Source organism: Gopherus evgoodei, chromosome 12, assembly GCF_007399415.2.
Source record: "Gopherus evgoodei ecotype Sinaloan lineage chromosome 12, rGopEvg1_v1.p, whole genome shotgun sequence".
In the NCBI taxonomy this organism is placed as follows: domain Eukaryota; kingdom Metazoa; phylum Chordata; order Testudines; family Testudinidae; genus Gopherus; species Gopherus evgoodei.
Window position 1 is genome coordinate 38208438 of NC_044333.1, and position 25255 is coordinate 38233692.

Here is a 25255-nt window from a genome sequence, read left to right on the forward strand (position 1 = left end):
CTTCAGAACAATGGGGAATTCCCATTCCCAACTCTCCCCCACTTCGTAACAATGAGGAATTCCTGCCTCTTCCTTGCCCCCCTTTGAGAACATTGGGGAATTCCCACCCCTGACTCTCCTGGAGAACACTGGGGAATTCCCATTCCCCACTCCTCCACTGAGCACCAAGGGAGCTGCTGGATTCTGGGTTCTTCTGAAAATCTTGTCCCTTGTTTTAAGCTTTCACTAGAAAAGGATGTTCAAGAAGCATCTGCTGGGGGAGGAGGCTTTAGAGATTAGTCAGGAAGAACAAAGAGATTAGGGTAAAAGCTGACTCCACACACCCAGACTGACCTCTGTTGCTTAAGTGGAGGCATCCAATTTCTATGCTGTAGATGCACCCATGGTAAGTTCATTTTGGTGAGGGAGATGCCTAGGCTGACTATTCTCAGGAGCTGCACCCTTTGGAGGCCAACAAGGGGAGATTCAACTAAATTGAAAAGTAGCAAATGCAAAATCGATAAAAGGAAATACTTTTTCACTTAACACATTACTAGTCTGTGGAACTAACCGCCACAGCAAATTGTTGAGGCCGAGAACTTAGCATGATTCAAAAAGGGGCTGGATATTTATACAGACAACGAGAATATCCAGAGTCGGAATAATTAATAAACAAACATTCTGGGAGGAACAGTAAATCTCCTGCTTCAGGGCTTAAGCCAATGTCTAAGTATGAGAGACTAGGATGAGACCTACCTGCTACTGCAGGGTTCTTACACCTTGTTCGAAGCATCTGGTGCTGGCGCATCTCAGCAACAGGATCCTGGATTAGATGGACCTTCGATCTCACCCAGTCTGACAATTCCTAACAGCAGTCTGAAGGGACTTCTATGTGAGATGTACATCCTCACTCTCGCTGCATACGGAGTCAACCCAGAGCTCCCCCTGCTCAGTTTGAACTCAAGCAAATTCTCACTGAATTCTCATGAGACAAAGTAAGAAGGAAGGATATCAAAGAGAGGTTAATCCCGTGGACTAGGACTCAGGAGGCCCGGGTCCAATTCCTATTTCTGGCACAGCCTTCTTGTGTGGTCACTTAAATCTGCTGGTGCCTCAGTTCCCCATATGTCAAACAGGAGTGATAATTTGGGCTGGCAACTTTCAGTGAAAGTTATTTCAGGATCATGGAATTGTAGTTCACTTCTCTTGTCCCCATTCCCTTCGGAGGGCTGGGATCCCCAGCTTGACTATATCTCCCATAATGCATCATGGTTCCCCCCCTTCACTGGGTTAAGCTGTGCATCACAGAGTCCCTGCTCATCGTGCATTATGGGAGATCCCAGCCCCTAGAGGAGAACGGGGGGCAAGAGGAGCAAACTGCAACCCTTTTAAGGCACAACAGCTCCCATTTTCAGCTGAAATACTTGTTTTCAGCCAACATTTTTCAACAAAACACAATTTTCTGTGGAAAGTGGACACTTTTCACAAAAGGTGTCACTGAATCGAAAACCCAGGTTTCCACTGAAAACCAATTTCAACAGAAAATTTTCAACCAGCCCTTGTAATGATCCTTCATTTTGTCTATTTAAATTGCAAGTTCTTTGAGGTAGGGACTGTCTCTGACTTTGTGTCCGTACAGCGCCTAGCACAATCAAGCCCTAGTTGCAGTTGAGGCCTCTATGTGCTATTGCAGTAATAATAAATAATAATAATAATAATAATCTCTAAGCAACAACATCAAGATTTGGATCTAGGTACGTTGTGGATCCAAGTCTGTGCTAAAAGGGAAGCCATGGGCTCACAGACTGCTTTGAGTTGAGCTAGAGACCATCTGATTATTCTGCCAAGTCTAAGCTATGAAATCAGAGTGCCTTCCTTTTGTTTGGGTGAACTCACACTGCACTTTTTTTGTTTTGTTTTTTTTAAAACTTTTTATTAGAACAAGATTACAATAAAATGTTAACATACTACATCACTTATCCAGGCTATTCCCAAAAACCTGGCTAAAGATTCTGCTCTGGAAGTGACCTCTGTTTGGAGACATCTTTTAGGGAGACAACTTGGATCTGGGGCAGGGGTCGGCAACCTTTCAGAAGTGGTGTGTCGAGTCTTCATTATTCACTCTAATTTAAGGTTTCACATGCCGGTAATACATTTTAATGTTTTTAGAAGGTCTCTTTCTATACGTCTGTAATATATAACTAAACTATTGTTGTATGTAAAGTAAATAAGATTTTTAAAATGTTTAAGAAGCTTCATTTAAATTAAAATGCAGAGCCCCCCCCCCTCCCCAGACCGGTGGCCAGGACCTGGGCAGTGTGAGTACCACTGAAAATCAGCTCGCGTGCCACCGTCGGCACATGTGCCATGGGTTGCCTACCCCTGATCTGGGGGATGGTTTGAGTCTGGTTCCATACTGCTTCAGAAACAGCAAACAGACGTCCGCTATTTCCTGACCATAATTTCTTTCCCGACTTGCCTTCTTGAGCCAGAGTATCTCTCGTGTGCTTGAGGACATAAAGCAAATTATCCAGCAGGATCAGGCAGAGATTAAAGCAGGCATTTCATAGTGTTTATTTTTAAACCAAGGCAAGAAAATTGAGTTCTTCCTTTTTTGAGACTCATTTCTCATCTAGCCATAGCAATTGCAATTAGGTATATTTGAAGGGTGTCAGGAAGTTAATATATATATATCAAATCTTTCATGTAACTTAGCATGACTTTAGCTGGGAACAAATATGCTTTTGCTGTGTTAAACAAGCATTAAGAACTTTTGGTTTTCACTGCCTCCTTGGACTCATAGGTGTTTGTTAAGGGATTAACAAAATGCTGCTTTCATAGCCGGGTAATCAGCCTGATATGTGAAATTTATCTTGCTGTCCCAACACCCTTGACTAGGTCCTGTTGGAAAATGCAGTCACCAGAATAGCCCAAGCATGGCAAAGTCACATTTTCCCTCTTACCGTCCTGTGTGATGATGCTGGTTTCTCTGAGCAGGCCATTGGGAGAGCAAGCAGTGTGCAAATGTGCCTGTAAACAATGGAGGCAGCAAAGTTAAATTGGTAGAGCAGGAGATGGGGAGGCAGGACACCTGGATTCTAGTCTTAGTTCTGCCATTGATTCAGCATGACCTTGGCCAAGCTATGCTGTATCTCAGTTCCCCCTACTGCAGAATTGGTATTATAAAAACTGGGCACTTCAGAGGAGTTATGAGGCTGAATTAACTAATTTGTGAGGGGCTTTGAGATCCTTAGGTGTAAGTACAAAGTGTTATTTTTAATATAACTGGCCAGAGTACTGGTTCAGCTGAAAAACTTAAATCAAAGACACCAAATCCTTCCACCAGCAAAACAGTAGGGCTTGAAAATTTGGAATGGGGAGGGAATCTGAATGCTGATAGGCTGATGAGGGTGTGTGAAGGATGCGGATACCATGCAGAAATGCGCTTTTCAGGGTATGCTGTGTGGCGTGGCATGGGGTGCATTCTGCTTACTTCCTTATAAACTAGATTCAGCGATAACGGAGACTCAGAGGGATTCTCATGGACCGTGAACAGGCATTTCATCCTAGTGAGTCTCATGTCTGCTAGGCACTCAGGGGCACCAGGTGCCTTGCTTTGAAAGCACAGTATGCTAGTCATGAACTACTGCCCTGCCTATAAGTCTGCAACAACTGCCCTGCCCCTGAAAAAACTAGGGCCAGTTCTGGGGACCCAGTTCTTGATAAGAGTCTTGCCTCAGCCAGGAGCTCAACATTTGGCTCCAGGAGCTTGCAACATTAGATTATCTTCAGAGTAAAGTTCAGCTCTGAATCCTGACCTTAATGCTCTCAAAGTGCAGGGATGTTTGGATCCATCATAGAGACAGGGGGAAATTGTTAAATTCAGATCTGGCTCTGAACTTTCCTGAAGTTCCTCGCTGTTTGGATCTGGGGTTTTGATTCAAGCTCATCTCTAGTCCTGCCAGTTCCAGACAAAAAATGACCTATGTATTGTCAAACCAATTCAGACGGGTAGCCCACTAGTCTAGTGGATTTCAGTCCCACCACTGGATGTGCAGTAGCAGGGAAAAGAAAGGGGTGTTCATGTACATCCTGTGGATGAGATGCTCAGAGACACGGCAGAGAATGGCCATGTGGCTAGTGCACAGGACTAGGATCGGGGATCCAGCCACAGCATTGGGTCTGACAAAGTGAGTATTCACCCATGAAAGCTTGTGCTCCAATACTTCTGTTAGTCTATAAGGTGCCACAGGACTCTTTGTAGCTTTGCCCTGGGGGCCTCTCTCTGCCATTTATGAAATGGGGGAGGAGGGGTATTACTTTCCTTCCTCACAGGGGACCTTGAGGCTTAATTCATTCATGCAGATCAGGTGCCTTAAGGGCCTCTGTCATAAACAGATAGCTAAGGGTTAATGTCTCTTTCACCTGAAAAAAAAAAAGTAACCTGAAGCACCTGACCAAGGGACCAATCAGGAAACAGGATTTTTTCAACTCTGGGTGGAGGGAAATTTGTGTCTGAGTTCTTGGGTCTTCTGTCTGCCTCTCTCTCAGCTATGAGGAGTGATTTCTATTTCCTGCTCTCTAATCTTCTGTTTCCAAGTTGTGAGTACAGAGATCATAAAAACAATAAGGGTTATTGTTTTTTTTCTTTTGTATTTACATGTCTATAGTTGCTGGAGTGCTTTGAATTGTATTCTTTTTGAATAAGGCTGTTTATTCAATATTCTTTTAAGCAATTGACCCTTTATTTGTCACCTTAATACAGAGAGACCAGTTTTATGTATTTTTCTTTCTTTTTTATATAAAGCTTTTTTTTAAGACCTGTTGGAGTTTTTCTTTAGTGAGGAACTTCAGGGAAATTGAGTCTGTACTCACCAGGGAATTGGTGGGAGGAAGAAGTCAGAGGGAAATTTGTGTGTGTTAGATTTACTAGCCTGACTTTGCATTCCCTCTGGGTGAAGAGGGAAGTGCTTTTGTTTCCAGGACTGGAATTAGAGAGGGTGAACTCCCTCTGCTTAGATTCACGGAGGTTGCTTCTGTCTATCTCTCCAGGAGCACCTGGGGGGGGGGGGAAAAGGTTTATTTCCCTTTGTTGTGAGACTCAAGGGATTTGGGTCTTGGGGTCCCCAGGGACGGTTTTTGGGGGGACCAGAGTGCCCCAAAACACTCTAATTTTTTGGGTGGTGGCAGCAGTACCAGGTCCAAGCTGGTAACTAAGCTTGGAGGTTTTAATGCTAACCCCCATATTTTGGACGCTAAGGTCCAAATCTGGGACTAGGTTATTGACAGGGTGGCAGTGTTTGTGGGAAAGATAGAATCCAGAAGCCAGTAGGAATATCATATTTTTCTTTTCTCTGCTAGGGGCTTTTTAGCAGAGAGAAACAGTTTGGTTTTAAAAGGGAACCAGAGAGAATTTTTTTTTCTGCTCTCTCTGAGGACAGTTGGCCTTGATATGTCCCAGTTCATGTTTTCTCTGTTTTTCCTTTTCTTCATTTTCTTTTTGTTGTTCAATGTAAGGTAAACCAGAAAAACCACTTTATTTGCATGTATATAGTGCTGGTATATGACTCCTAATGGGAGTCCTCAAAGGAAAAATAACAAGGACAAAGCATCAGTGTTGTTAGAGTGCCAGTCTGCCCATCACCGGTGAGTTGCCAGGCCAAAGAAGGTATTTTGACATGCCTAGCAGATCACCCCGGCGCCCCAGCCAGCACTCCCTCATCACACACCAGGCTAGGACATGAGCCACTGCAGAACATGAATGGTGCCTGTTGGGCCTGTCTGCATGCTCCCTGCCCTGCCAGACTCCAGCTCGTTGTAATGTGCAGCACTTCAGATGCTGCAAGTACTGTCAGGCACGGTCTGAAACCAGACGAGTCTATTCTGTTGGTCTAGGAGCAGGGAAAAGTTGTTGTCATGGACCTGACCTCTGGTGTCGGATACTGTCAATCCTGTTCTTTACCCTGAAAGGCCCTGTGATGCTCTCACAGGATAGCAGTAACCCTCTCTCTCTCTCTCCTCATTTAAAAGGGCTCGAGTGCCAGAGGCCAAAGCGTCAGAACTCAAGCGATGACATTGAGGTCCTCTCCACAGGGACCCCGCTCCAGCAAGAAAGCCCAGAGCTGTATAGAAAAGGCACCACCCCTTCTGACCTCACTCCTGACGACAGCCCCCTGCAAAGCTTCCCTGCCAGCCCCTCCTCCACCCCGCCGCTAGGCCCCACCTGCAGGACCAAGAGCGCCCATTTCTCCAGACAGGTCTCAGTGGACGAAGAGAGGGGTGGGGAGATCCAGATGTTGCTGGAGGGACGAGGTGGAGACTACTTGAGACCCAACAGCTGGAATGAAGACAAAGCAGGTGGGACGCGTGGCGTTAGAAGTGGGACCCTGCGCAGCAGTCATTTGGGGTCTGCCTCCATTCCTGAAGATTACAGAGGCCGGAGTGGAGGACACAAACATATGGCCTCCAACCACAAGCAAAGAGAGAGGTGGACAGATTCACCAGCCACAGTTTCTTGGACTTCCCACCACCGATCCCACAACCACAGCTCAGGGAGTGCCAAGTTGCTTGAGCTGGATGAGGAGAAGCTGAGCAATTACGAGATGGAAATGAAACCCCTTATGAGGATGGATTCTTATATGCAAGAGATTCACACCCAAAAAAGACACTATAGTAAAGCAGGCCCCTGCAGGAGCCTGGCTGAGGACCACCGTGGGGAAGATCGGGGCTTTGGGGTTCAGAGACTGAGGTCTAAGTCCCAGAACAAAGAGAATTTCAGGCCAGCTTCCTCTGCTGAGCCCACAGTGCAGAAACTGGAAAATCTGAGGTTCGGGGACAAAGCAGAACCCCGGCTATTAAGGTGGGACTTAACCTTCTCCCCGCCACAGAAATCCTTACCTGTTGCACTAGAATCCGAAGAGGAAAATGGGGATGAGCTCAAATCCAGTACGGTAAGTAGACAAACTTGTGTTGTTGAACCTGACTCAGGAAGCAGATGCCAAGGTGAACCTGAGCTGGTTCAGAACCACTGTAGTGTTAGAAAGGTGTGGAAGAAAATTCACACCATGAGAAGAACTGCCCCCTCACCACCAACCACCTTTAGTACCTTGAATTCCCCCCGTCTCCCATTCTACGCAAGGTATCAAGTACATTGAAAGGTGATTTTTGCAGCTTGCTTTACTGGCAAAATGTTTCTGGGGAAATGGCAAAATTTCCACATTGGGCAGGAGAGGGTATAAACAGGGAAATGTGATTTGTTCCAAGGTAAAATTTTGTCACAGTGAAATCCCAGCAGGACTAAGACTTGATCAAATGCATGAAACATTGCAAGCCACCTCCCTCCACCCAATAAAAACCCAGCACCCTCAGAAACGACAAAATAATTATCAGGTTCCTGCATGAAAATTCACGCAGCAAAAAAGAGCAGCTCCATGCAGCTCTTGTTGATACAGTTTATCAGTAGGCCTGTCAAACCCTTGTACTGGTCCAACAGTATGAAATAACCCAGTTGCAACATCTCTGTATTTGAATCCTTACCTCATGCCATTGCATCAATGTACAGTGATGTTATGTTGCTGCATCACAGTGTATCACCAAGTGTGATGCAATGTTCTTGTGCCATAATGTTGTTGCATTGCAAAGCCTGAAATAAATGTGATCCTTTAATTGTGCTATACGACAGTCATGGAAGAGGCCCAAGAAAATTAGGACTGTTCCCTGAATTTCTGGATAAGGGATGATCCTGATTCTAGTTTAACTCTTGGGAGTGAGCTGCATAGCACTAAACGCCCACAAATCCTATGGAAGTCACTAGGAGCGCATAGGTGCCTTGTCTGGCCCTAAATATCTGCAGGGAGATGGGCCTAAACGACTGATCTGTTAGCACCAATGCACAGGGCTCTGTCACAAGAGCTAAAGGTGAAATCCAGCCCTTGTTGTGGGCTAGGCCCTAGCGGGTGACGTTACTTATTCACACAAACCCAGTACATCATATACTCCCCCAGAGTTAGGCAAGCTTCTGCGGTTCGCAGGAGCTGAACCCAACCTACATGCTGGATATATAGTTACTATATAGATCACACACGCAGGGAACTGGCACTCAAACCCTGGCTTCAGATCTAAACAAACATCAATACAAGACAGTTATTGCTGACTAACTAGCAGTTACAGCCTGGATGTAAAGATGCACAGACAAGCCATTAGAATGCACATCATATTTCTAAGTGCTGTAACTGTGAAGCAGCATGTTCAGTTTTCTCACATTCATATCCAAGGGTGGAACAGATGGTGAAGGTTTGAGTTGAAGTTAATGAAATACAGAGTGATAGATGATATGTGGATTTAAATAACCCATGTTGCTGGTGACTCTTTGTTCTAGAAAGATTTGCTGCATTAACAGGATTTGATTCCAGGGGCATGGACAGGAAGGGAGTCATCAGCAAGAGCTTGTTGAGTGAGTCTATCTAGGACACAAAGCATCACCCATCCACAGCATAACAGCAATACAATGTTGCATACATATACCTTATTGCACCTTCAAGGATCTCCAAACATTTCACCAGCATTAGGGAGTTTAGCCTCACTTTACCCAAAGGTAGCCATGTGTGATTAGCTCCATTTTACAGATTGGAAAACTGAGGCACAGAGCAGTTAAGCCCCTTGTCCAAGATCAAAGCAGTATCAGAACCAGGAAAAGGACATAGCACCTTTTAGCTCTGCGCCATCAGAGCAACAGAGTTAATGAATGGGAACCCCAAACCTGTGCAAAGCATTGCCGCTCTGGATTTCCCAGACAGGCTTTAAGTTCTTCAAAGCAGGTTTAAGTCCATCCAGCCTCCCCAGAGCACAACTTAGGGTGTCAGTTTTAGACAAGCCTTCCTATTTCCAGGAGGCTGCCTCCAGCATGTGGACAGCCCAGATGCAGAGCCTCCTGGCGGAGAGGTTTGGCAAAACGCAAACCACAGCTCCTGCAAAAGTCTGAGCGCTCCCATGCACCGGCCACCTTGCATGGCGGCCCTGCTTTCCTGCCATCCCCAGCATTGCCATTTGTGAAGCTGTTTGCTGAAAAGGACATTTCTCATCTCAAAGACATCTGGACCACTTCCGAAAGCAGAAGAAAGGGATGCTGTTAGCTGGGCAGGTCTATTTTTAACCTACCTGGAACATCCTTGAGCATCACCCTTGCAAGACAGAGGGTTTTAAAAATAATCAACCATAAACCAGCTCCACATGAGCCACTAATGAAACCAGAATACCGGCTCCTAGTTGCAGCAGCCTCTGTCCTCTGGATGATCAGTCCAAAGCCAGCCCAGCTCAGTAATGACCACAAGTAATGACCATCCAATAGCTATTGGCTGCCTATGTGAAGTGAACAGGGTGGGTTCAGGTCAGTTCCCAGTGAAGGCATTATCACAGCTGGCACTAATCCCACCCCTTGTTATGAGCATTATAGGCGCGCCCAAGGGGTTGAAGTGCTGTGGAGGCTGTGCCTTGCGTCTAGATGTGATCCTTCTGGGCCAGGGCTGAACAACAGTGTGTGTGAGGAGGGGGAGGGCGGGGGTTGGGAAACATGCGCTGTTTTGGCGTGTGCTTTCTTTGGGTAGTCAGGGGATTTCAGTCTTCAGGGCTCTCAAGCCAGTACTCAACTCATATGAAAAATTTAAAATAAAAGTTTAAAAAAACCTTGATGTTTCTGCGTGTGTGCGGACCTGCACACCCAGAACAACCTCACATCAACATGCAGTAGATTGCCACCATTTGGGCAGAGGAATATGGACATGGAAAAACTTTTTCACTAGGAGGATGGTGAAGCACTGGAATGGGTTACCTAGGGAGGTGGTGGAATCTCCTTCCTTAGAGGTTTTTAAGGTCAGGCTTGACAAAGTCCTGGCTAGGATGATTTAGTTGGGGATTGGTCCTACTTTGAGCAAGGGGTTGGACTAGATGAGTCCCTTCCAACCCTGAAATTCTATGATTCTATGGATGGGCGAGTACTGGCACCTGTATCATCAGGTTGCGGGACCGTATGATGCAGAAATCTGACCTGCATTTGGGTGGTCCATAGCTTTCTGTATCCTCTGGACCTGTCTTTGAAAAAGAGAACTAACCTTTGGGGAGGTATGGAGGAAGAGAGAGTTTTTAAAAGGCCAGCAGCCCTTTTATTCATCAACACAAAATTCATCATATTTTTAGGAGGGGGAGAATAAATACATGACTTGAGTTGCAAAGGGGGTGAACATCTGCATCTGCCAGGCAAGCTAATGAGTGCTCTGGGACCTCAGTCAGGCCAGAATTCAGACATGAACTGATACCAAAAAGTTTCATTTGACTATCGTAATTTAGCAGGAATGATCACATTTATTTAGATGAAGTGCTTACAAGGACAAATTCTGGTCTCACTGAAGTCTATGACAAACTGTCTGTTGATTTCAACAGGCCCAATACTTGGTTCTTTGACATTCTCCTTTCACAGATGTTCGTTAGTAAAGCCCTGTCCACTTTTGGGTACAACCCATGCTACCAAAAATCTGTGTTCACCTCTAACACATTTGCCCTCACCCTTAGACATTGTCAGATGCTGGTTTGGTTTTCTCAGTTATTTGCTAAAATCTCGTCTTATTTCAAACTACTTAAGGACAACTACTGTGGTCAGGGCTGGCTTGAGCTTTTTTGCCGCCCCAAGCAAAATAAATAAATAAAACAGCAGCCGCAGGGAGCGCGTGGAGGGTGGTCAAGGCAGCTCACAGGGGGATGAAGGGCGGCGCCCGCCTGCTCCTTCCACCCGTGGGCAGCCAGGCGAGAAGGGCTCCCCCCTCCAGCCTTGGGGTGCCTCTCCCGGGGATTGCAGAAGGTGCTGGCTCAGCCGCTGCTTTAAAGGCGGCTCAGCTGGGCTGGGCTCAAAGCAGCACAGGAGGCAGAGGCCGGTGCAGGTGGTGGGGAGTTGCGCGTCCCGGGAAGCCCGGCGGCATGGTGAGTGGTGGGGATCGCTAGTTCTGGTCTGTGCCCCTGCAGGTCTGGGCTGGGACTGGCAGAGCACAGGGAGCCGGCTAGGGGCTCTGGAGCTGCAGACCGGGCTGCCAAAGCAAAAAAACAAAAAACAAAAACCATGGCAGGGCTGCCGGAATGTGCCGCCTCAAGATTGACCGGAATGCCGCCCTTTACAACGTACCACCCCAGGCACATGCTTTCTCGTTTGGTGCCTAGAGCTGGCCCTGAATGTGGTCCTCAGTGGAGCCAGATCCTCAGTGAAGGTTATGGGAGTTTTGTTTGATTAAAGACCACAGAAATGTCCCTGTTAAACTTCAGCTACCGGCAAGGCGTTATAAACAGAAAGAGAAAGAAATTCCAGTGGCAGCCAGGTTTTGGTTTTTTAAGAGGCACATTCTCTATTGAGATATCCTAAGCATGTTTCACTGTCATTGGGGAAAGTGAAAGGGAGCCAGCCAGCCTGTAATTAGCACCCCTGTGCTGAGGTATCACAGTGGAAGTGATGGGGGTGTCAGCGAAGGCTGCTTGGCCAGGTATTGAGCCAGGGGGAGGATATCTGAGAGGAGAAGGTGATATGAGTCAATGCGTAAAGGGAGAAGGAAGCGGGGCGGATGGAATCCAGCAGCTCTCCCCAGAAATAGAACCTCCCGGCCTACGTAGGTGACAAATGTTCCTTTCTCGGCTCTTTCAGGGCCTTTCAAAGTGTTTTAAAGGGATTGCACCTCGGGATGGAGAATTCGCATTTGAAAACTTAGTCACCTTGAGTCCCAAAGAATACGAAACAAGTGATAAAAATAGCAACCGGTTGCTGCCTCCGTAATGAACTAACACCCACTCCCTGCGCCAACAGAGACTCTTTCCACCTGATGTTTAGGAAGACAGGCCACTGAGAGGGAATCTCTCCTAGCTGCTGCTCGTAAAGGATTCTTCCCACCCTCCACCCACCACTGTCATTTGGCAGGTTGGGCTGGTCAACAAGAACATTGTTTGGACTCTGAATGGCTGTTCAGTTCACTCACATTTGTATCTCTGCCTGGGCCTAAACCAATGCCCTATGAAATCTATGGAAAGACTTTCATTGTCTTCCAGGCCATTGGCTTAGTCCCCTTATCTGCTATACATCCCCCAGAATGCCCTAGTTTAGGCCTTCTCTATGAGCTCCCTTTAAAGCTAGTGGATACTATGTCACAGCGACTACACACAACAAACTGTACAATTATAAAAATCACAGAAACGTAGGGCTGGGAGGGACCTCAAGAGGTCATCTAGTCCATCCCCATATGCCAAGGCAGGATTAAGGGTATTTAGACATCCCTGACGCATCTGCCTAACTTGTTCTTAAAAACCTCCATTGATGGGGAGGGCACACTTAACTTGTTTCATTGTTTAACTGTCCTTAGAGTTAGAAAGTTTTTCCTAATACCAAATCTAAGTCTTCCTTGCTACAAACTAAGCTGATTACTTCTTTTTCTCCCATCAGCGGGCATGGAGAACTATCCATAAAACTATCCATAAACTGCCTCTGCATAAAGTGCTGTCAATGCACAGAGCAAACACAGGGGGAGGAGGGGAGGAAATACTGTTTTTTCCTCTAATCTCTTTCATGTACAGCCATCTCAGGGATTACTTGTAACAACTCTAGGTAAATAGTTTTCAGACAGAAGTGTGATGTTCAACTTGACGTTGTCCTTTTAAAACCCTTTTGATATCAGGAGGCCTTTGATGTAGCTGAAGGATTTAGCCTCATTTTTATTGTCATTGTCATCGTGTATGTGTTTTAGTCTTTTCGAGGTGAATATTTAGAGATGGGCCTCACCCAACCCCGGACTATGAACACTCCCCGACCCCCACACCAACCATGCAATAAGTGAGATCAAGATCTGGATCTCAACTTCGTGGCTGGCTCCTTTTCCTGCTAATTCAACAGACTAAAATCCTGGATCACCCCCAAACTTCAGAAACATTGGCATTTGGATCTAGAACCTGCAGCTCACATCCAGCTCTACAGATCTTCATAACAAGGGTATGTAGGTCACTCTGGCAGAACGTGCAGGTGCACTAATACATACAACCCTCATAAATAGGATGGAATTACACTACATTTGCACATACACACAGACACACAAATGTCACAGGTACGATTTAGGAGCACGGGTTTGAAAATGTAGCCCCTTAATCTGTTCTTGTTTTATTGTAAAAATCTCCAGCATGACTTTTTTTAGATTAAAATTTTTTATGTAAATAAAAAATATTCTCACATATATAAAAATGCATATTATGTAAGGCCCTCATCCTGTGATGTGCTGACTTCATTGGGACTCGAGGGTACTCAGCACCTTGCAGGATGGGTCCCCAAATATATAATAGCTGTCATGGCTTCAGGGCTTAATCCCTAAAGGCTGATGGGATTTTTTTCAATGAGAATTTTTTCTGAGTGAGGACTGCAGGAGGAGGATCAAATTTCTATGATCTCTAGATTCTGACCTATCAGCTTCTACTACTTACACGGCCCCCATTACTTCTGGAGAAACACACCAATTCACCATACCCCAGACAACCCTTCCTATAACCAGGCAAGAGAGATGACGCGGACTCCATGAAATACACAAGAGACCTTGCTATGCCAAGCCATTAGTCTGGGAGGTGCTCAGACACACAGGTGATGGGCATCAGTACAAATCCCATAAAATGGCAGACAGTGTTTCTTACTGAGACCATAAACCATAATGGATCTGCTTACCATCTAACTACGCTCCGCTGCAGTATTATATGGCTTTTCAGTAATGCCCTATTTTATTGTGCACTGGCGCCAAGTGACTGCTTCTTTTATGTAACTACATTTGGGGCCAGATTCTCTTCTTGGTTACTCCTGTGCTCACTTACTGGCGTTCCTCTTTGCATGGGTGTAAATAAGAATTTACCTCCATGTTTTACTTGGTAAATGCTCTTTAACTACTTAGCAGGGACTTGTTCCTATATATTGCACGGGGTCTACTATTCAGCAAAAATGACATCCAGCTGCTGATTTTTCAGCATTTTCCCAGTGCTGGGGCTTTCTGCTGAGCAGCATCCTTGATAATTACACTCAAGAGATCCCAGAGGGATTCCTAGGTAACCGCACTACAGTTTCCATGGCAGAGATTACAAAGGTCGGACTATGTGATAACAAATAACAATGGATTGTTATGCTGCGGTTTTATTTGTGAGGTACATCTCCCTAGCCCCCCATATTCCCAGTAAGATGCTTGGGTTGCTGTACAACAGTTAGAAACAAACAGGATAATGACACAGAAATTATGGTGCTTAGATACTGCAGTGATGAGATTATTAATACATTGATACTGCAGACAGATTGGAAGCTCCGTTCAAAACATAAAGTTTACCAAAATATGATTAATTATTATTTCATAGCAGGGGTCCATTTTATTTCTCACCGAGCCCCCCTCTTGATCCATAGCCCCAGTGCCTAGGAAGTCATGAGTTTAAAAGCCAAAGACCTGATTGTCACTAAGGCCCATTTACACCTCTTTGGCAGTAATAGAATTTACCCCTCCTTCCACACCCCTTTACACTGCCAGGGAGAAGTAAAGAGGTCTTCGTATAAATGAGAATCAGGCCCCCGAGCTGTTCGGCTGCCTCACCTTCTTGCTGAAATTTACCATCCCCAGTGTGGAAAGGCGAGTGAGTGAAAGGAGGCTCAATATAATAATTCCCTTCTGAGGATGTGGTCAGCCAGCTATTCACCCTGCATGTAGTTACACTGCTACTTCATGGTAGAGCAGAGTCTGGAAATCTGTGCATTGATGCTGGGCTGTGGAGTGAAAATTTGAAACTGTGCCCTGACTTTACAAGGGATATGGACTGGAAATTATAAACAACCCCTTGCAGCTCCTGGCGTCAGTGCCTAGAACCAGCACATCTCTCTCTACCGTTCTGCGTAGTGGCTCTTTGTAGGTGCTGTGATAAAGTACTATGCCCTCAAATGATGTGTGAGTCCTAGCTGCAAAACAGCTCGAGCTCTGGAGTTCCATCTCCCCAAAGTCTGTAGGCGTGTCAGTCCCAAGTTTTTATCTGGGCTTGTCTCTCAATCGAATGACCAGTTACCACATAGCTAAAGTGGGGCAAGACTTAAATAAAATGTCACTGAGCGGCTAGAGCTGTGTGTGGTGTCTCAAATCACAAGGCCTCAAGGTAAAAGGGATTTTTGCTTTTGTCTCAATGTGAGTTTCCCTTGTTAAAGGTCCAGCATGGTCGACAGTGCAGTGAAGTCACTTTATCTGCTGGTTCTAAAACATTGCCGTTCTTGGGAGTTTACCAACCTGTTGCCAGCTTGAGGACGGGCCTGAATTTCCTCCAGGGCTCACTCACATCAGAGTGTTTCATCTTCCTCCAGGGCACCAGAGAGGACTCAGGCAAGATGGCACATATCCCAGGACAGTCAGCTTCCTGTGATTGCAGGGGATGGGAAGGGGATGAGTAGATCTTTGGTGGAGGGTAAAGCACAAAGCTGTCAAATCAGAAGCCCAGGCATAAGCAGCATTTAAAAGTTTATAACTGGAGCTGAAGCAAAAGCCTGGAAGGTCACAAAGCTTTTTATTAGATTAGCCAGCATATTATCAGAAATCAGGCCCCTCTGCTAAGACATTCCAACATCTTTACAATGGGTGGGCCATTCTGAGCTGAGAGAGCACTACATGGATAGTCCTTTTTGGAGTTAGGTCAGGAGGGGCAGAGAAAGGGCAAATGTGAAAAGCAAAGAGAAGCTGTAGGCTGAAAGGATGTCAGACATCGGCTGCCCTCTTTGCAAGGAATCCCCGAAGACAACTGGACATGCAGAGGTGATTTTTAAACCCAGCTCACCTGTTCCACAAGCTCACAGACCTCTCACGGGCATGACTTTGGTATTCCTGTGCACATGTTAAGGGCCTAATCCTGCAGCCCTTATTCAGGTAAAATTCCAATCAACTTTCCCTTGAACTCCATGATTTGGACCTTGGAAGGACTGCAGGGTTACGTTTTCTCGCATTTAAGAGGGGAAAGCTCTGGTGACCAGAGAATTAAATAATGCTTAAGTGAGCCACATCCGGTCCTGTTCTATGACTCTGCTCAGAGAGATGAGAAAGAAGCACACAGAGGGTACCAAATGCCATCTGCCTGAGCAGCATTCAGGCTGGCTGGCTGGCATGTAAGTTTGCCTCCTCTATGTGATTGATTTGACCTACTAGACCGAGCACATGAATAGGAAAAGAGGCAGAAACACTGTCACTTGGGACATTTAAATGGAGACTGGACCAAAGGCTAGAGAACGTACACTAGGGAGCCATCCTGCACTGGCTGATGGGTGGCTGAGACCCAGTGGGTTTTTGCATCACTGCGCTGCCCTGCCAGCAGAAACAACCAGATTGATAACCATCAGCAACCTATTATCCTATTGATCCTAGGGGAAAGTACGTGAAACCCAATAATCCTTTGAAATGGAGCTAGTACAGTGAATAACATTCTGCATCACAGTATTTAGCCTCGCTCCAACTTGGCAGCAAGCAGGGAAGGAATTCGGCACCTAAAAGGGTTGGCTTAGCACAGGCAAAGAGATTTGCACAAACCTGTCCAGAGCAGCTACCTGGCTGCCAGGAGGCTCCCTCAGAAATCTTTCCATTTGGTTGGCTTCCTTTGACCTTGTTGCTACGCAACAGCATATGCCTTTCTAGCAAGCTTCAGCTTTTCAAAGGCAGAGCCCCGTTCTCCCTGTCCTCCTCCCCCGGGGCCCCCACCTCCCCAAATGTGAAATGAATCAAGCAGCTCCGGAGGAGAAACGATCTCTGTCTCGCAAGGAGGTTTTTAAATAGATCTGCACTGTGGTACAAAGACTGGCTTAATGAGGGCATCCACCCCGCCTTGTTACAGTGGGAATAGGCAGATGAGCCTTGTTACAGTGGAGAAGGGAGGGGAAGAGGGAGAAGCAGGGAACTAATTGCACCATTTCATGAAATAAACAAATCTATATAATTAAAATGACTATGAATGGGGGCCGTTCAAGGCCTCTGGCTTTCCTACTCTGTATTCCATTCCCTGTGCTACCCAACTGCAGCAGCTTAGACAAAGGTGCCAGCTAGTCCATCCAGTGCTCGCCACCTCCATTTTTGCACCCTAGCCTGCTCAGTACTTGGATTCTTCCGAACGATGTTGGTAGAGGCAAGCAGCAGTGCCACACCGCAGTTCCACGCGGAGGCTTAGCATTAAAGGAGGGAGCAGCAGCCTAGTGTGCCAAGCACAAAAGACTGATGTCCAAGCGCTGGCCCATCTCTAGGGTATGTTGCACCCTGCATGGGAGCTCACACTTATTAGACAACCAGCTCTCTGAAGAGACCACCCCAAAGTGTCCCAAAACATAGTGAGTACGATTCTGCGCCATCTTTTTTAGATTGTCACCTCAGATAGGCACCTGGTTTTAGCTGGTCCCTTAAGGCAGGATTCACCATGTACATGACAGGAGGGAATCCAAGCTCAGGTGCTGTCCTCACTTATTGATCCACCAAGTATAAGCTTCCTCAGTCAACCTCCCGTCATGGTCACACCTTGGCACCAATTCACTGGATTGTCCAATGCCCCCCTTTTGAGAACCGAATGAGGTGTCTCATACTCTATCAGCTTTGTCCTCACTGCACAGTAACAAGGATTGGACTGCCGGGGGCTGCATCTGGCCCTTGGGGTGCACATAGCATGCCCCTAGCTGAACAGAATTGGTTTATATCATGAAGAAGACAACAAGCAGCTCCTCTGAGGTCTCAGAAGCTGCCTTTGCATTGAATTATACACGGACAAAAGCCAGGTGGGGGTAGAGATCCTATGGTTAAAACAAAGCCCTAGGAGTCAGAACATCTGGGGTCATTTCCTGGCTCTGCCACAAGCCTGCTGTGTGTCTCTGTTTCCTCACGTGTAGAATCCTTAACCTGCCTCAAAAAGGTGACAGTGAAGCAAAAGTCACTAACGGTTGCAAAGTGCTTTGGAGTTCTTGGATGGAAGGTGCTACCTAAGTGCAAAGTACTATTTACTCCTCCCTCAGCCTGTTTTGTCTCATGCTTAGAGGTGCCCACAACTTCAGTGGGAGTTACAGGTGCCCTGCACCTCAGCAAACCATGCCCTGCTGGGTTACAGTATAATTACAGATTCTGACCCTTCCTACCAACAGTTGGCTAACCAGCAAATTTCAACATGCTTTGTAACTCCTTTCCTTCTCTTTCTCTGTTCTAGGGCTCGGCTCCCATTCTGGTAGTCATGGTGATCTTACTGAACATTGGCGTCGCCATTTTGTTTATTAACTTTTTCATCTAACTCGAGACTGTCTTGTTTGCAAAAATAAGAGTTACGTGTACGAACGGGGGGGGGGGGGGGGAACCAAACAAAAAAATCAAAAAAAGGGAAAGATCATAACTTGAACTGTCCTATGACAACTTCCAAGTCTTTTCACAGAAGAACAACAAATGATTGAGTCTCACTCACAGTTTGCCTTTTTTTCTTGGGTAATGTTTTTTGGATTTTAGCCAAAATTCTTTGCTTGTACAACACTATGCTGTGTGGCATGCCAGAATCTAACAACTCTCTGACCCTCCCAGCACCAGAAAGGATGAGACAGGATCCCAGCAAAATAAAAGTCAGTTATTTTTCCCCCTCCAAAGTAAATAAACAACAAAAATTGCAAAATGGTGGTAACAAGGTGGGCAGATGGAACAGGGGCACAAAGGCGGGTGAATGAGTCTCTGGTGTAAACACTCAACCTCATTGTTGTGAAGTTGATGTGGGGGGAAATCTCATTTCACCCATCCTCCTCTAACTCCCCCGCCACACAAAAAAAACCCTCTTTTTTCTTCCCCTCTCTGCTACCAGGAAAAAAAAAAAAGCAGGAATGAAGAGGAGAAAAGGAGGTGCTTAGGGAGGAGAAGAGACCCCCCTAAGTACAGAGGATAGAGGATGAAGGAAAAGTGGCCCATTTTTGTTACAATTAAAAAAAATTCTGACACAATCAGCATTTTGCTCAGTTCTGGTGTAGTGAGCAGGGGGAATTACAAGGTGTAAATATCGTACTTGCTGCCACCCTCCCATCCTCACTCAGCCGGAGCAAAACCACCCAAAGCCACCCTCTTTCTGTTCAAAGCTGATTTCTCTTGGCTACAAATCTGCCCTTTCCTCCCAACTCTCCCCATAAATTGCCTGGTAGCTTATTACAACCCAGCTCCCCCATACACACACATAAGAAGCGGTGATACTAAAATAATCACCAGGTATCTCATCCTGAACTGTAACCACACCTACACAACACCACCAGCACTCACACAGAATGCAAGGAAGCTGTCTGGTGGGAGATTCGATTCTGATCCAGCAAAGGACATCTGGGGAGGAGCATTGCAACAGCTGCAGGAGCAGAGCAGTGCGGCTGAGCATGCCTGTTACATCTCGCCATGGACCGCTTCAGACATCATGCTTAGGCTCTGAGCATGTAGTATTTTTGCACTTTGTATGCAGGATGTATATTCCAGCTTCCGACATGTCCCTGTAAAAAAACCGTCATTGGCAACGGCAGCCTTTAAGGATGTATTCTTTTCTATACGTCACTTAATTTTGTTCTTTTTAACATCTTTGTAATGGAAGTGGCCTACTGAGGTGCCTTCCAATCCTACCCTTCTATGAGTCAATGCCTGCCTTGATTTTTTCCCCATCCCTCCCACCCCTGCCCCAATAATACACATTCATTAAAGATGCAGTACCCCAGTCCTGAGCTGTTATGGTCGCAATGATAAGAGCATGGTTTTAGCTCAATTGCTTGGAAATTCCTGAAGTCCTGTTGCATTCCAAAAACAATGTAACTGTTTTCCCTGCCTACCTCCATCCCCAAGACCACATGCAGTCTGTCCTTGCCTGATACATCAACTGTGCACTTCAAAGGGTTAACTGCCTCTCTCTGATACAGGATATATCAGAACCCTCTCTGACCCACAATTACACCGACTACAAGTCCATTGGATAAAGAGGGGTGGGGGAGTCATGAGGGTCATATATGGCCCAAATACAAACCTAGATTTTATCTGTGACCAAATCCATCTTGTCATTTTACATACAGGGTGTTGGATACAACCTGACTTGTGGACTTGGCTTTGCTTTGCTTACATTTTAGCTGTTTCTCTGCTACCTTTTCAGCAGATTTCTTTATTACACTGCACTGGATTGCTCTATTTTTAACCAGAAATAAACTAAAGATTAGCGCATGTGCCAGTTAAATTCGGTTCTTTTTCTTAAACGGCCACGCTCATTCCGTCTTGCCGTTTTCTTTCCTTTGCTTGTTGGTTTTCCTTTCTGGGTAGAAGGTGTGGGATGGAAGGAATGAATGGCAGATAATGCGAGCCTAGTGACCTTTCTGATCATTTTGTTTCCAGGGGAACAGTCCATCTTTTTTGTCCATCTTCATTTTTTCCCCCCATTCATCTTTTTTACTATTGAACGGTTGCTGCAGACCTTAAGTGAACCAAATAACGACATAATGTAATTGCAGCCCTAGGAAATCATACATGTGTTTTGTAATTCTGTTTGCAATTCTTTGTAAAGATTCTAGAGAACTTTTTTTGTACCTTCCAGTAAGTGCATGACACACAGATACCTACAGAAGCCAGTTACATATTTAAATGCAAACACAGTACAATATTTAGATATGTATAAAACAGCACAAAAATGCATATCATTATCAAATAAAAGTACTAGTGGTTTCATGCCTAGGTTTCTCACACTGGTTACTGCTTTTCTTTCAGACCTCCAAGGAATCAATATATGGCTACCCCAAATTCAATCTAACTCCGTTTGTCTTTCATCTCTTGGTTTCTCCCTTTGAAGCACTTGGCATTGGCCACTGTCAGAAGACAGGATGCTGAGCTAGATGGACCATTGGTCTGACCTACTATGGCCATTCTTATGTTCTAGTTTCTATGAGACTAAAAATTCAGTCAAGCCAAGTGTCTAAGATTCAGTGGGTCTGAAAGACATCTGAAGATTAATATTAATTGGTTCCCAAACAATGTGATTAAAAATAATGATCCCTTGATTAATCAAGGTGAGTTGAGCAATCTGTTTTAGCTCTGTGCTTTCACATCCACACAGAGTCAAAAATATTATTGACAAGTAGCCCAAAGAGAGAAACAACTGATTGTACTCTCTCTGCCACATAAGTACTGTGTTCATGGCTCTCTCTCTCTTTGGCATGTCTAAGACAGGCATCACCATAGTATCTAGACACCACATCCATATATACTCTCTCTCCATGCTGTTTTACATGTACACACTCACATGCATAGCCAGATAGATGCATGCAAGCAGCTGGGTGATTCCGAAGACAATTGACTTTGCTTTTCAGTCTTAGGGAACATCTCATTTTCCTAAGAAGGAAGTTGCAGTTACATATTTAAAAGCAATCCAACCTCATGTCCTGAACCTGCCCTCAAGCTGCAGGAATGGACCAAGCTCCCCAGCCACATCCCCCACTCAGATGCACGTGGTTTCCTTCCTGGACACCAGAAAGGCTACCTTCATCTCTCACCTGGACCACCAGTGGATCATTGTGAAGTTAAGTCTTTCAGAGAAGAGTAAGAAAGAAGGATACAAAAGTCCCCCGGATTGGCTTAGCTCTAGTCCATCTGGCTGTTCTTTTTCCTCAAGGAACCACCTGGATTGACAAGGTCCCTTGGAACATGTAGTAACATCCCATGGCTCATTTCACACAGCCCTATGACATGGAGTCACCCACTCAAACCATTGACAATTGCACGCTGTTGAAACAAACTTTTCATTTGTTCTCTTGCCAAGGTCCCTTGCTCTACATGCTAATCAGTTACCATGCTGATACAGCTAAAGGGCCCTGAAGAAATTGGATGTGGTTGGACTGAGCTGCAGGAGGGGAAAAAATGCTTAATACAAGTGTGTAGCTTAAGTAACTGAGGGCCTGATTTTCAAAGAGGCTGAGCTCCTGCAGCTCCCAAATTATTGCAGCTGGAGTGGTGGATGCCTCGGCACTTCTGAAAATCAGGTCCTTGCTGAATTGCAGGGAACTGTGTTTAGTCTATTACTATTGTTTTTCCTCTCTGACCCACACTGTATAGCTCTCTGGCAAATCCAGTTCTGAACCCAACTTTGGAACTATTACTGAAGGCAGTGCTGTGCATGGGACCAACACGTGGTGGGCATTGGAGACATGCATTGTAAATAAGAGATCCATAATGTGCATCAAAGGAGAGAGTGGTTCCCTTCACTCATAACCTTGTCTCAAACCTCATGATTCCTTAGAGGTCCTTTTTCCTTCATACTTTATTCCTCTTCGTATGAATCCACTTCAGGTTCCAACAACACAGGTAGTAACCATTCTGGTATTTAACTTTAGTGTCGACATCAGCTCATTTTTCCAGGGTATGGATAATTGTGTAATTACCACACTGACCTAGGATAACTACCATGGCCAATGAATCCTATGGTTATCAGATGGTGTCCAAAGGTCCAAATACAGAATACGCATAGGAGCATTTGTGCCTTATAGGAATAGAGCCTTACCCATCCCCCACCCTTTATTACTTCTTAGAGCTCGCTTTGCATGGCCTAAGGTGGTGGTGGTGGTGGTTTTTTGTCCTTCAGGGTGTAAAGGTGCCCAAATGCTTGGCTGTTGCTGAATGGTATTAGCACAGCCAGGCATAGTGCACCTGCCATGCAGCAGAAAGTAAATGGCCCAGCCTATCCTGGCATTGGTGGGCTGTAGGGCCATTTTCGTACATGATCGTGGCACAACCTGTGAAGTAATAGAGCAGTATGGATTTTGGTAGCCCCAAGGAGGGCCGGTTCCACGTGTGTTGTACTGGTGACCCCTTTCACACAGCAAGCCTCTGAGTGCGACATCTGCCCCCCCGCCCAAAATTAAAACAAACATTATTATAATATATATATTATCATAATATAATGCTGGTGGTGAAGCAGGGTTTGGGGTGGGGGGTCATGAGCTGTCAGCCTCCATGTAAGAAACTCGTGATCCCCTCAGGGGTCACAACCCCCAGTTTGAGAACCCCTGTGTTAGAGGATAATTGGTTACTTCCTGGATCTGTCAAGTGTTTTAACACCACTGGCAATTTTAAAATCATGATTAGATGTTTTGTTAAAAACTCTGCTCTAGGAATTATTCTTGGGATGTTCTCTGGCCTGAATTATGCAGGAGGTCAGACCAGATGATAGCAATGGTCCCTTCTGTCTTCCAAGTCTCTGAACAGGATCTCCTTTGTCAATGTCAAAAATACCCATGCACACTCTCACTCTTTTCTGGTTGCTACCCTCAATCTGTATTAATTGGACTTCTGTTGTTCATATGGTATGGAATGCAGGACCCTGCTACACTTTCCCGATGACAAGATGGCATTGAGTTAAGGAGCTCCAGATCTGAAGTAAGAAGGACTGGCCTCCCAAGTAAGCAGAAACTGTGGCGTTATCCTTTAGCTCTAGTTTCTTGCCTTGTGTTGCTGTAGAGGGGAAGCTGTCTGGAGATACTTGAAATCAAACACAAGGAGTAGATTACTTGGCATAAGGACAAAGAGAACCGCAGCTAATGCTGATTTACTGCAAGAAAGGTACCATCTCTAAGTACCACCGCAAAAGCAGATGCATGAAATCCCCACACCACAGCCATGTGACGTGATGAAGGCACACATCAGAACTGGAGTGGGAATGGAATGCACAGCATGGCCCAAGAAGAGCAGACACAAGGGCCAGCCAGGGGACCAAAGAGCGGCATGTGGAAGTGCTGATAGCACAGGTGGAAGAAGAGATCTCATTCAGATCTGAGGAAGGAATCACAGGTGAGTCAGCAAGGTATCCAGACAAGCTGAGGAGATAAACATTACAGGGTGCTTGAGAAATTCAGAAACAGCAGTGAGCATCATGTACGTACATGTGGGACAGCTGAGGCAAGCCTTGCTCTCAATGACCTAAGTTATAGGGGAACTAAGGGTATGGCAACACTTGCAGCTGTACAGCGCTGGGAGTTACAGCTGTCTTCGTACAGCTGTGTAGGGAAAGCACTGCAGTGTGGCCACACTGACAGCTACCAACGCTTTTGCAGCGCTGTTGGGAATGGCTGAACAGGCATTCTGGGATATCTCCGAATACCTCTGGAGGCCAATTACAGTGCTTTTGGTGGCCACACTGGCGGAGCAGCGCTGCATCACTAGCGCTGCAATCGTTATACCCCAGGCAGAGCAGGAGTACAGCCAGCGCTGCAGCCAGGGAGATGCAGCGCTGTATGTGCCTTGCAAGTGTGGACGGTAAGTTGCAGCACTGTAAACCCACCACCAGTGCTGCAACTCTCCAGTGTAGCCAAGCCCTAAGTACGCTCCAACAGCACAGCCTGGGTGGCAGGAGGAGCACACTTGAGCATGCACTGAACACTCACTCCATCACCCATGACCTCACAATGCCACTTGCCAAGGCATTATTGGGGCTGATGGCCAGCGTGAAGTCAAACAGTGCCACATGAAAAATCAGGCCCTTCCTTAGCAAGGTGATGGAGAGAGATCAGGAAGGAAGGAATGACTGCACGGAGGAATGAGCCCCAGGACTTCGCATCAAATGACATATAATCTGACACCTACAATGTGGCAGAAGCTGTTGGGGACCCATCACTCAGAGGTTCTAGTCTGGATGGTTTACATTGCCATGAAGATTGTCCGTCCGTCTGTGTGTCTCTCACATACACACACACACGTGCGCACCTCTGATTGCGAGGATGATGCTGTGTGCCTCACTCACTCACACATCTTCCATACATCTGAGAAAGCATGGGTGTATAAAGCTCCACCAATACATTTCTATACAGTGCACATACTATACTGATGCATCTACCTGTTTGCTTTTCTCTCTCAATTTGGATGAAACACAAAGCCAAGTCCCGACTGCTTGTCATTAAAAATTCTTTGGCCCCTTTTCAGGTGTGTAAGCACCAGTGGCCTATCAAAGCTACAATTCCCCTAGATTGACTTGTTTTAACTGGATCTGGTTTTCTTCTTTGCTCCCTGTCTCTACCCTGCTGCATAATGGCAGCTTTGTCTTGCCCCAGAAGTAGCTGCATTTTGGTGCCAGGTAAAGTGATCCTATTGAGACTATAAAAAAAAGCAGATGGAGGCTTGTGAAAGGCACCAGCGAATCATAATACATGGCATCAGTAATTCCACTGTTGCCCACTAGCCTCCCGCCTCTCCGCATGCTGACATCATCTCAGAAA

The 25255-nt window shown here is 45.9% G+C and overlaps 1 protein-coding gene across 1 annotated transcript in view; it reads left to right on the top strand.

Annotated features, from left to right (window-relative positions):
• JPH3 (junctophilin 3) overlaps positions 1 to 22873 on the top strand; it is a 121803-nt gene extending 98930 nt beyond the window's left edge. Inside the window, exons 4-5 of the mRNA XM_030582084.1 lie at positions 6010 to 6929; positions 18217 to 22873. Coding sequence (XP_030437944.1) covers positions 6010 to 6929; positions 18217 to 18297 — 1001 coding nt within the window. The 3' untranslated portion in view covers positions 18298 to 22873. The remainder of the gene's footprint in view (positions 1 to 6009; positions 6930 to 18216) is intronic.
• The last annotated feature ends 2382 nt before the right edge of the window (positions 22874 to 25255 follow it).